The 12,830-nt window shown below is 47.8% G+C and overlaps 3 protein-coding genes across 15 annotated transcripts in view; 1 reads left to right on the forward strand and 2 right to left on the reverse strand.

The window, feature by feature from the left end:
• LOC135900247 (phospholipid scramblase 2-like) overlaps nt 1-12,830 on the forward strand; it is a 365,712-nt gene that overhangs the window by 151,438 nt on the left and 201,444 nt on the right. The gene's annotated exons all lie outside the window — the stretch shown is intronic.
• Nucleotides 1-12,830, reverse strand: part of LOC135901738 (phospholipid scramblase 2-like) — an 81,726-nt gene that overhangs the window by 50,793 nt on the left and 18,103 nt on the right. The gene's annotated exons all lie outside the window — the stretch shown is intronic.
• The window catches only part of LOC135901736 (phospholipid scramblase 1-like), a 34,322-nt gene continuing 22,048 nt past the window's right edge, over nt 557-12,830 (reverse strand). For all 7 annotated transcript variants that reach the window (XM_065431557.2, XM_065431558.2, XM_065431553.2 and 4 more), the window contains 3 exons: nt 10,840-11,010; nt 5,193-5,468; nt 557-695 (listed from right to left, as the gene is read on the reverse strand). In XM_065431557.2, coding sequence (XP_065287629.1) covers nt 672-695; nt 5,193-5,468; nt 10,840-11,010 — 471 coding nt within the window. In that variant the 3' untranslated portion in view covers nt 557-671. The remainder of the gene's footprint in view (nt 696-5,192; nt 5,469-10,839; nt 11,011-12,830) is intronic.

Below are 12,830 nucleotides of genomic sequence, written 5' to 3' on the forward strand. Positions count from 1 at the left end.
TGTTCATACATATCTTTCTCTTGACCTTCTTTGTTTTGCGATTCACTATGAAGCAGAATTCAATAAAGTCATGTAAATGATTTTTGTTCTTCAATTGACGTTTCTATGATTCTTTACCCAGTATTTACATTTTCCTTTAAAACCCAGCTTTCAAGTTGTACTAGATAATGCCAACCTCAAAAAAAAACTTGAAAACTCCTGTCATTTCACTATGTTTACGAAGATAAAAGCCGATAAAGCCACATTTTTTGGTCCACGCACGTATATCAATGTTTAATCCCGCTTGTACAACTGTCACTGTAAAAGAGGAGGCTCTCCTACACCACAAGATATCACCAACCAAGTTACGTGAACGGCCTGGCTGGGTAATGGGACCTGTTGTTGGTTCACCCATGTGTCGCCATACACCCTAGAAATAGCCAAGAGACCGATTCGTTCTGCAGCAGAAAAACTTTCCGCTTGGCCGAAAAGTTTCGTTCGATCAGCAGACGTCGTGCGGCGATTTTCACGCCGCTAGTTTGAATTGAGCACACAAGATATGACCAAGACGCAACGCTCCATGTCCGGAAGTGATTGCTTTTACCTCCTTGAACACAAAAATGGGCGTTTTCTGGTCAATTTCAGCCGAATCACGCAAACACTCCGGGCTGACGGTCGTCGCTCTACCCGTTTCATACTTCGAAGAACATGTAGTCCTGCACATAAGAGTGAATGTAGAAAAAAATGCAATAAAAACTTAGTTATGGGGTTTTACTTGTCAAAACCGGGATCTTGTCCCGCTACGTCTTGCTTAGCGGCGCAATGCCTTAGCCGCTAAGCCACCGTGATGGGTAGGGAAATACACCCGCTGCTCTCTTTCGCGCGAGGTAAAATATGATTAAGACCTCTCGCAAGAAGCTATGCTATAGGGCCACAAACACTGTAAAGATGGTTCGTTTTCATGCTATTTGATCAGTTAATATGGGGATAACTTTTAATGCTTCACGCACTTTCCATGGGCCAAATATCCTTGTATCAAATCGTTATCCCGCCTACTTGGGTCAATGGGTAAACCTCAGTAGAATGGGTGACTGAGCATGTGGTAATGCTTACTTAGTGCCGCTCTTCAAAGAAGCGCTATCACGCCGACATGGTTCACCAAAGATGCGGAACTGGGTGGGTACCGCTGTTCGAAGAAACACATTGACGCCGACTTGAAGCACGTGCTATGAGCCACGGGTACTGTTCTCCGCTTCAATGAACCTCTTTGATGCCAAATTGGGTCACTGGGTGCGTGCTAGTAGGCGGATGCCGCTCATCAATGAATGTCTCTGACGCAAACTGGTGTAAACAGATATATTCCACTGGGAATGTACCACTCTGCATTGACCAATAAGAGCCCTTAACTCTTTCGTTACCACGCTATTCAAATCAATCACCGGTGATCTATGCATTAGATCACCAATTTCGACATGTTGGAGTCGTTTCTTATCCAGTGAAGGCCGTCAAGTAGTTAGCAGAAGCACTGCACTTTCAGAAGCAGTTTAAATTTTCGCGCTCCGGTGATGTTCTGATTGTTTACAGGCCTTTTTGCGAACTAATGTGCCTATGTTATAGCGAAAAGCAGCGTGGCTGTCACCATCTGCCGCGCTCGAGAAAAAAAGCATGCCGCTGATCATTACGCCGCACTAGCACCGTAATTTTGTAATCACATGACTCCCAGCTGGTCAAGAATTAGATTATATCACCGCATTTGCCGTCCGACAGTGCTTAGCAGTGACAATTCACCGAAAATGACACCAGCTGTTTGCTAATTAGCTTAGCTTTGGAGTCCGAGTCGTTTTATTCCGCCAAAGTGTATTTCTGAAGGTCCGCCACATGTCCAACGTGTGGACCTGGAAGTTTCAACCAGTTTTCAACAGTGTTGGTTTCGCTTCTGTCATAAAATCTCGGCAAGAGACGTTGCCGGTCTCACTGCGCAGTTATCGGAAGTCCCTCTCATGGCGCCGTCCCATGCTGCTGCCTCACTACAAAACCGTCGTGCTCGAAACTATGCTGCACCCGCACTTGAACTTAGTGATGAGGACTCGAGTTATGATTCCGAAGATGACAGCAAAGAAGATTCAAGCTCTGACGGTCGATGTTTAGAGACAGCATGGGACAACCGCAGCTGTTCACTGGCGAGTTTCCTTTACGGCCTTGAATAGTCTCCTTCCTTGGGCGCACTTATGGGCCTATCTTTTTGCACGACCTGAGAACTCTAATGATTACCTTCAGTGTGCGTATTTCGCTTAGTTATGATGTGCTGCCATCGGCAGCAAAAACTTCCGTTCACGCCAAGAAGTCCGCCCGTAGCACATTTCGGCCCAGCACTACGGAGCAGCGCAAGACTGTTACACTTCTTCTCCACAGAGGTAATAAAGACAATCTGCGAAAATGCAAACAGATATGCTAGGATGCACAATCTTCTTGTTTCCCAGCTACGCTCAAAGCGATTGGTACTCCTCATCGGACCATCCTCAAAAGATGCCGCCAAGGTAGAACTTCAAATCGTGTTATCAGGACCGCGAAGCTGAACAAAACCAGACGTTTTGTGGGAAAAGTTCGAAATGGACCCATGCGCCACAAAATCCAGGTACTGCTTCACCGCATGGCATATGCGATGAACAGCTCTTAGTTTTCATTTTTTTTTCTTTTTTTTGTATCCAAAGAATGGCGGTGTGCTGAGCGTTTTATTATTTTTTTTTCAGATGCTATTTCTGGGTTACTTGCCTTTGAACTGTATATTCTGCATTTCCTTTGATAATAATGTTGTTGTAGATATGTCATTTTCTAAATTTTATTTTTATCAACTGGAAGCAAAAGTGATGCAATGTAGATTTTTTTGTGTTTTTACCTACTTAATATTTTGTTTGCCAATGTGTGTTTTTGGAAAGAGCATTTCATTGGGCACAATACGCTATGCTGCAATTTGTGCTGTAATAATATTTGTTGGGATGAAGATTTTTTTACGAGACCTGTAAATAACGACAACTCTCTGGCGGTAACGAAAATTTTAAATTTCTCCCGTGCTGAACGGAGTTGAACCCACGCAACACGGGCCCTTAAAAATTGGAGGACGCTTAAGCTTCGCCTTCAAGAGTGGGACGCGACAGCGTTCCCGTCGACCCGCCAAGGGGTATAAGACAATGCGCTACGGCACAGCGATCACTTACGATGCGCCCCGCATCGGACTTAGCGCCCACCTATCACGCGGTGAGCGTCGAGCAACGCAGCGTTCGCCGCGGCAACGAAACGTGCGCCTGAGCGAAAGAAACGAACCAAAGAACTCGGTGTCTCGGAGGGGAAACGATCTACGCCAGCCGTCAGCCGCCAGCCGCCAAACGTCGTGATCGGCACGGGCAGAGAGATAGATAGTAATCTAAACCGGCAGCACGGCGAAGCGTCGTCAGGGGAGAGGGAGTCCCGCGACGCGCCTGGCAGCGGTCCCAATGCGCGCGCGGCGCGCCTCCTGTCGGGGCAGCGCCGTACATTGAGAGGAGGGGGTCTTCTGTGTTTGCCGCAAGATGGCTCTGCGTGTGCGGAAAGCGCAGAAGAAATGCAGCGGAAACGCACTTCGCAACTCGTGTAATTGTGACTTCTGTACGTTACATGTTCATAATTACCGATATACACCGCAGTATAACTTTCCACGGCTCGTTTCGAAGGCAACACCGCATTCACTAGAGGCGCGTTTGCACCGCTTGGAAGCATCGAACTCGTGGCTGAGTGGTAGCGTCTCCGTCTCACACTCCGGAGACCTGGGTTCGATTCCCGCCGGGCCAATCTTGGAAGTTGCTTTTTATTTATGAAGCGCCTGCCGTGATTTATCGCTCACGGTCAACGCCGCCGACGCCGACGCCGACGACACCGGCTTTTCTGCGACACGAGCTCCTTAACGCTATCGCGTTAAAAGACAGAAGCCCAATGGCTTCGCAGGCTGCGCCACAAATGAACACGGCGTGTGCCGCTTTTTAATGAACGGCTTTCATGCCAACGCTTTAGCGAGCCGCGTCATCGATGCACCGGGTATGTGCCACTCATCAGTGAGCCCCTAGATAATTTGTGTCACTTAGTGCGGGGCATTTAGTGTGCGGCACGCAAATGAACATTTTTCAGCGTTCACAGGCGCGGGCACGCCACGCCTCTCGTCTCAGAGGCCACGCTGTGCCATCTAGGAGTGTCGCTAGATGGCACAGCGTGACCAGCAAGAAGCACGATACAGGAGCCCCGTTGCCGCATGACGCGTTTCTCAGCGTTCACACGCACCTGCGTGCCATGCATTTTGGAGGCTACATCGCACAGGCTTCGAGGTAGTGGCGCTAGATGGCGCGTGTGTTCTTCGGGAAGCACAGTAGAGGAATTCTGCTGCAGGACATGCCTCGTACAGTGGCAGTACAGTGTCGATCACACTTGTCTAGAGTGGCCCGAAGGCTGCTCCGCACTGCGCCTGCGACGCCTAGCGACAAGCCCTGGGTTCGAGATGTGTTGGCCGATAGCGCAACGCGCGTGGACGCGACGCTCGCAGCTCAGCTGGCAGTGCTCGTCCAGTGATAAAAAGCCGGTGCTCGCGACCCGCGAATCACGCAGGCCTGTATCTTGGCCGCCCGCGAATGCCGCAGCGTCCGCGAATGCCGCAGCGAGATGTGTTGGCCGCTATCAGCCAACACATCTCGAACCCGGTGCTTGTCGCTAGGCGTCGCAGGCGCAGTGCGGAGCAGCCTTTGGGCCACTCTAGACAAGTGTGATCGACACTGTACGTTGTACCGCTAGACTGATTTATTGCTAAACACATTACCGTCGACAGCCATCATGGCGACAATGAGTCCCGCGTCCTGATGGAAAACGGCAAACTGAAACCCTTAAATGCCTTCAAATGATGATCTGACGCAAAGCAGGGCTGAGATCACTGCAGTCACCTGATACGAAACGCTTGTTATCAGGACGTTAACCACTCCTGTATAGGTAAAATAAGAAAAGGATAGTATTTCTTTTAAACAGAAATAAAGGCAACACAATATAGGAATATAGCACCCAAGAGCCCTAGAACAGTATGTATTCTAAAGCTCACTTTTAAGACCAAAATTTGCGCCATTACCACCTGCCTATGCTATCTCTATGAACAGGTAAACATCAGAATTTTGGGTGAAGAATGTGTGAAATCGTCTACGCACATATGCCCGCCGTAAAGCAGGCATGCCGGCGCCGGGCGATGACCACACAGTTAACACATGCAAAATGCGTTCCAGACGGCAAGCAGCTTTGGAGGCGATGTCAAGCCCATTGCTTACAATGAGTATAGTGGCTGCGATGAGAGCGCCCTTGATGTGCACATCCAAGTCCAATGGGAATGTGACGCCGAAATTGTTGGCGGTCGTGAAAACCTCCGTTAGGGCCCCACCCCATAGCTTGGTGATCTTGCCTATGACGACGCCATTTGTGCTGAGCACCTTCAAGGGGAAATAAAAAGAGAAACACTAAAAGAGCATCCTTCTACCTGTAACTTGGCAGTCTAAGTGCAATCTTGTCTCCCTATTAAAATAACATTTCTCGTCCCTGCCACCGCCATAATACCTCACTTCTTGTGTACACAATGCCCATACTTGAATGACATCAAGGTTGCTTGGGCGCATGCAACTAAATCTCAATATTATTTAATTATTTGTTACATATCTGTTTCTAAATTTGTATATTTTGGTTTATTTGTAGGCACGGGAAGCCACTACTATACAGCAGTAGCTAGCGCTGCATTTACGTTTCTTTTTTTTCTTAATTGAAATTTGTTAACTGTTCAGCATATCGATTACTAAAATAAGATACCTGGTTGTTTCAGATAGCTAATGCAATATTTTTAAGCAGCTTGGCTCAAGAGATGTCACAAAAAATGAGCTCGTAGATCGCGACCATCTTTCGTTTAGTCATAGCAATCCACGGAGATATTTTGTAGATGTGCGGAACGCATCGCAAGCATTCAAAGAAAACGTAACGCGGACTGTATCATATGATATGCTATGAATGTAGCTTTGGAGGGACGCAAAAGATCTCGTGTGTGTGTGTGTGTGTGTGTGTGTGTGTGTGTGCGTGTGCGTGTGCGTGTGTGTGTGTGTGTGTGTGTGTGTGTGTGTGTGTGTGTGTGTGTGTGTGTGTGTGTGTGTGTGTGTGTGTGTGTGTGTGTGTGTGTGCGAGTGCGTGTGCGTGCGTGCGTGCGATTTACGTGCCTGTGTATCACTGTATTGGTGGCTCTAATACAGAAATGCTGCTGCTCAAGAGCTAACGCGTATTCGTCGTCCGACGACTATGACGCTCGAAATTATTTCCTCAAAACAGAACAACGCCCCAATTAGTTCTCTATGTCCACTGTGCATGTCTTATTGATTGAATTAGGTTGTCCTCTCATCTAATTTTTAGCTATGCCACCTAATCGCTAGTGGAAGATTTATTCATCAAAGAATGTACTTCAGCGTGCCGTGCACTAAATGAGGCCATTTTCTTCGCAATACTGCAGCCGACAATTGGCGGCACACCTCTCCTACTCGAGGCTCAGTACGTATCGTCAATACAGTTTTGCTCTTAGATCTCTTGTACTTTACTGACGTACTTCGAAAATTCTGTGACCACTTTTGGTTGAACATTCGCATGAGTGATAGCCGTCAACAACATCTCCACAGCCCTTGCGGAAAAGAGTGGATGGTATGATGGAGAGTGCGAATCACGCAACCCTACCGCACAACGTCTTGTAAGCACGAACCTTCACGCACCAGCTGAGGAAGTGATCCTCTTTAACTTATCCTAATTAATGCGCATCTTGAGCTTCAATTTCTGCGTTCGTCGTTGTCTAGACCTTTACGTGGAGTCTTAATCACATCAACGAGAACAGCTGCCGTTATACATGTAAAGAAATTACCAACCCTTCCCCTACAGGAAAACAGAAGTAAGCGAAGCTTGTCCTGCATGCACCTGACCTTCGTCACGGTGCTTCGGCCTCCCGCTCCCTCGCTCGCCATCTTCTCGCTGCTGCCGGATTGCAGAGGCTCAGGCAGCTCTAACGGAGGGATCGGCACGCCGATGGCGAGCCCTTTCACGGGCAAGTTCACGCCGCCGCTCATCGAAGGCTGCCAGTTCCTCGGGGGTACGCAAAACACGTGGCCGTCCCACCCGTTTTCAAAAAGTGAACTGAACGGAAACGTAGCCGGTTGGGTTCCCAGTAGTCCCAACAGAAATAGCCAAATGCTCTCAACACCTAGAGCAAAAGAAGCAGATCAATTTTCTTAGTCAGCGAAAAGTAGCCGAAAACGTAGCCAAAAAGTTTTATGATGTTCAGCAGGTGTCTATGATGGTGCAGGTCTTGTCCAAATCTAATTGCGCATCTCCGGCTCCAACATTACTTCCACCGCATGCGACCTGCGCAACACTGGCCTCAAGATCTGCGAAAAAATTCTACAGGGAGGTGCCACTCCGACGTGGATTTGAACACCACTTATTGTCACAATGAGCCGAAGAATTTCTTTTTCGATCTACTCTTGATGTTATTGATATTTACTGAGCCACTTTCTGAGGGGGGCTGCGTACACCACTTTCACTGCGAATTTTTAGAAAATCAAATTCCACTAGGGAACATGCAAAATCAATTTTATGGGTCCCGCACGGCTGTCATGAAGTTAAGTACAAAGTAAACCCCTTTGTCTAACAAATTCAAGCACTACATATCAGACAAGGAAGTCAGAGGAACACTATATATACCTTTACAAACTAGCAATTACTCTTTCCCAACCACCACTACGATGTGTGCCAAAATAATAAAATGGGGACGTAATGGTACCACAAGCACTTATTATGTATATAGAAGGCAACTCTTTTTATCACAGCAAGAAAGTGCTAAAAAGAAGAGAGTCTATAGCGCTGAAATGACTTACAAGCATGGCAACCATGACTTAACGCCATTCTACCAAACGTTTTTAAGTGTACTTAGTTTCCAAACTCTGAGGCGCACCCATAGGGAGCAGACGGAGTGTAAAAGACTCCGCTTCATTTTTAACCTGCTTGTTTGAAGCCGCCTGAGGAACTCGTATTGCCAGGCGAAGTCCCTTTCTGTACACTGCCTCCCAGCACTCGAATTGGATCGGTGATGGTGATATCAACGGCTGCTGATCAAGAATGCGGCTTGTTATTAGTGCAGCATTAAGTTTAAGCATAGATATAGGATTGTTTCACCACCATACAAATGCCATTCAAAGATGTACATTGATTCATTGCACTGATGCGGCCACAACGCTTACAACTGCGCGTCACCATAGTAGCTTGCTGTCAATGGGGATGCCCAGGAATCGAACACTAGTTGCACGACGAATTGGATGGCCTCTAATACTCAGCTGCAGGCGAACTGACTTGCACCTCGCTCCAGGAAGAAGCATGAAGGCAGATTTTTCCGCTGATAAAGATAGGCCAAGCGTCGACAAGTGACGATCGATGACTGAGATTGCAATCTAGTCTAACCCGGCCAAGCATTTGTGTTGGTACCCTGCGATCAAAATGCAGATGTCGTCTGCGTAGATGGACATTTTAACACCAGTCCAACCTACCTTCAATGCGTCTGGAACAGTCGTCATGGCAACGTTAAAAAGCGAACGAGATAGGACACTTCCTTGTGGGACGCCGATGTAAGTGCGTCGCTTTTCACTCATTATATTTGCGAGCTTACCTTGGACATTTTCGTTCTCTAAGAAATTTATAGAAGAATCGAAGAGCATTTCCGGAGGCACCCAGAGCTTGGAGTTCGTTGGTGATGCCAGTATGAAGTGCACAATCGTATGCTTTGGCAACATCCATAAATATGACGAGTGTCGAAACGTCATCGACGTGAAGATACTCGATGCGGGTTAAGTCAAAGACACTGTCCTGGGGGCTCCACCGTTGGCGAAATCTGACAATACCCTATGGCAGTCTATTTCCTTGCTCAATATATCAAGTTAATCTCGTACATATTTGTCTTTCGATCAACGTTGACACGCATGATGTTAGAAGTACTGGCCAATATGAGGCAAAGTCTGCAAGGTGCTTTTCAGACTTAAGCACTGGAACCACCAATGCTGTCTTCCACGTTTCAGGGATCTCTCCTGTGCTCCATATTAGAATCAATATGTCTAAAAGGGCTCACCTTCGCTCGTATGGCAGATTCGTCAGCATCTGATTACTTTTTATCGAAGACCGAGAAATGCATTTGAATTGAAATTGGGCAATTTCAGAAATACATTGCCGGGGAAAACATTACAGTAAGGTCAGGAGGAGCGGAGTTATTCGCAATCAAGCGTGCCCGTCACAGTGCCTTCGGTCTTTTTTCAATGACTTGCACTGCGAAGGCTACGGTGGAGCGGGTTGGTCCCACAGAGCTCCTCCTACTGAGAGCCACTGCGGCGCGCAGTTCAAATTTGATTTTGGGTGTTATAGTGGACACCACTATACTTCCTGCTTCAACGCCTACGACGCGCCTAGCGCAGTTGTCCTCGGCCAGCCGCAGTGCGCTCAGCCCGCGGCGGTCGCTATGTCTACGCCACGTACCAGACGGCAGTCATATGCAAATGTAGTTCGTTTGCGCAGCGCTTCCTTTGTGCACAACAGGGATAGAGTTCCCACTCGCGCTCATATGCTTCAGTCTGGCCATGTTTCGTGGTACGGGCCAACTTCGTCCTGTACCCAGTTTACCGAGGGATCGTAGCCGCATCCCACTCGCGCATTTCTAATCGCTATCAGTAGTGGAATACGAAGCGAAGCCTGCCAAGGCGTCTAACAAGGAGCGATCAGAAGTAGGCGCGCGCCACCAAGCGTGTGTGAAGTCTGACAATAAGTTTCGCATGCTTAGAGGCCATTTGAGTGTTCAAAACTTAGTCGAAATCAGCAAGGTCCGACGGCTCCGACACTGATAAGCAAGGTGGCCAGTTTAATTCCTACCAGGGCGGCCGCGGGCCTCCATGGTTGAGCGAAAGCAGGTGATACTCGGCTTCGTTCTAGAAATATGTAATTCTTAATAGAATTTGAAAGCACATTTTCGCTTACTTCAGCCTGTTTAATAAACTGCGTCAATAAATATACACAATAACAGTAGGAAGCATTGAACTGATCGAAATGCGCTTCTTGATTTATGTATGCTATTGCCGAATAGCAGCGGCATATGCTAATCTGGTATATTACGAAATAAAACGCCCAAACGAGAGTAATTAGGTGTGAGTAGTGTTCAAATGAAAACGTTTGAGAGAAAGGTGATTTCTCGCTTCGCTTTAACCCTTTAAAGGATCCCTTTAAAGTAAACACTTGCGCTTTGCGATGCCAGATGACAATCTATAAGGTAGAATGCAGAGCTTGTCACATCATGAAGGGGGCGAAGGTTAAATTATGGGTGCATGTTGCCTTTGTTACTCGTACTTCAAAGGGAGAAAATCCCTACACGTGGTGTATAAAACAGCTCACAAAAAGTATCGCTAATACACTCACACACCGCCATGTTTGCGTGTAATTGTGGGACTTTTTCGTGTTTGTCAAATGATCTACTCATAAAGTCCTTGTTATGCGCTTAAGAATACCTTGATAAGTAAGGAGCTGCTGTTTCACCGGTAAGATTTTCAAGAACTAATGAGGATATATATGTTAATTTGTATCCTCTGAAACCGCCTATACTTTGTAGCTCTTATCAGCGTGTTCCGACTACTGACATCTGTTCTCCCCACACTTAGCTAACGAAATAAAACTAATTTGACCAGCTTCATGTTCTTGTTCCTCAGGTGATGTCTGGCTAAGGTGCATTCTAAATACAATGGTTACTTCACTTACCGCAAACTCGACGACCCCATCACAAGGTACGCCGGTTTTGCAGGCTGGTGCTACTATGTCCAGCACTCTTCTGCTATTGCGGTCTTTAATGGAGAACTTCGGACCGCACATGGAGAACTCCTGGCGTATCATTGCCATGACGTTTCCTGGGGGTGCTTGAACTTCCATTTCCTGAAAAAAATGAAGATTATGTGCCCGCCTTCCACTGTTTGGGCGAATGGAATTAATAAATAAACAAGTGACCTAATACCTTCTATCGCAGCGACAGCAGGAAACGGAACTTTCTAACGCAAATACTACGTAGCCGAATTATGCACATCCTATTTACGTGAAAATTTTTCTGATCTTGCTGTTCTTTTCGGATTATTTTTATTATTAACGCTCGAATGAGGAGGCTGTATCACGGCAGCAATTACGGCCAAAATCGCATGTCAAGCTAATTGACAGTTTGAGCAGTACACTATGGTATGCTTGTTGCCACAAGTGCGCATGCGTGGAGCTCAGCGAGCCCCGTTACAAGTTTGAAGGAACGCCCTGCCGATACAATGTTTTGCATCACATTGCCGTGACCAATGTGCCAGCAACGACCCTGACTCTCCCGTGGTACTCGCTCTCCGTCGTGACAGCGAGAAATAAACGGTAAAAATCGGCCGTCGCTTAGTCTCTTCTTACACCGAGCAGAAAATACAACCGCTGTTTTGACGTCATTATTTAGATAGGAACTAACTAAATTTCGGATGAAGTTAGATTACCACTGACGATGCGGCCGCTTACTGCCATGCGAATAGTTTACGGAGTACTCGGCAGTGGTACCGTAACGATTCTTAAGCGCTCTGGCTCTAGCCTGATATTGGTGGTTGGGATGGTCCGGGTGCATTTTCTGCGGGACAGGAGCCACTTGAATGCATTTGCACTTGTCGACGTAAGCTGGTGGGTAACCACGTGGCCAGATGTGGCGATGCGGTATCCTTGGTAGTTGAAGACGGTGCGGCCTGCTGACGTTAGGTCAAGGCGTTCGTGCTAGCTTGTCAGATGGCCCTCGACGATTTCCCGAACAATCGTGCGTATGTCAAGGCATTCTATTTGGAGGGTTGCAGTTCCGGGGCGTAACTGCAACCCTCCTGTCCTGCGAGGGTGAGGTTGATTTCGGAGGGGTTTACGCGGTCGCCAGACTGCGTCTTGCGTCGTAGGCCTAGAAGTTGCTACTTGTCTTGTAGGCATTGGAGAACTCACTGTTAGGCGTATGGATCAGCAACGTCAACTGCTTGCTGGAATGCATCTTGTTGGAAGCCCACTGATCTCTTCGTCGTCCAGATCGTGACACCGTCTACATGCATAGCGTGATGTATGCCCGGTATGGAGTCGAGCTGATGCGGGAGTCTCATCGTGGCAAAGTGAAATAACGCGGGTGGCAGCATAGGTATTACGACTTGTTGAGAGTGCAGACAATCTATTTCAATGGCGGCAATCAATTCCAAAGCAAAGCATGGATGTAATTATACATCTGCTTTCCGCGTTTTACAGCCTTGGGGTTGGTAAGAATGGAATGCTGAATGCTTGGGCTTCTGAGACACCGGATTTGTGCTCGTATCCATCACTTCGTCTGAGGCGGTGGATACTGCATGCGCGGCGGGCACTTTCGCGGGAATTTTGGGCCGATCTGCTCGCGCAGTGGCCCTGGGTCAAAGAGGCCCGAGGGTCTGCAGGTACTCCTTTGCGGGGGCCGGTACAGCGTTGGCTGTTCCACCTGGGGGAAGGGGGGCGGCGCTGCCTGATGGCGTGACCACTGTCACGCTTCGTGTGACTTGGGTGGCCGCCGAAGGATGTAGCGCTACACCCCGGCAGAAGCGTTTGCGCGCCTCTTCTAAGGAAAGGTTCAGTTTGACTTTGATTTCGATTATTTTTTTTTTCCAAGATGACCAAGAACGGCAGTACCCGGCGTGTACCCCTTAACAGCTAGCGCAACGGGCGGTGGAAGTGCAAGTGTCGGA

Source organism: Dermacentor albipictus, chromosome 1 (genome assembly GCF_038994185.2).
Source record: "Dermacentor albipictus isolate Rhodes 1998 colony chromosome 1, USDA_Dalb.pri_finalv2, whole genome shotgun sequence".
Taxonomy (NCBI): Eukaryota; Metazoa; Arthropoda; class Arachnida; order Ixodida; family Ixodidae; genus Dermacentor; species Dermacentor albipictus.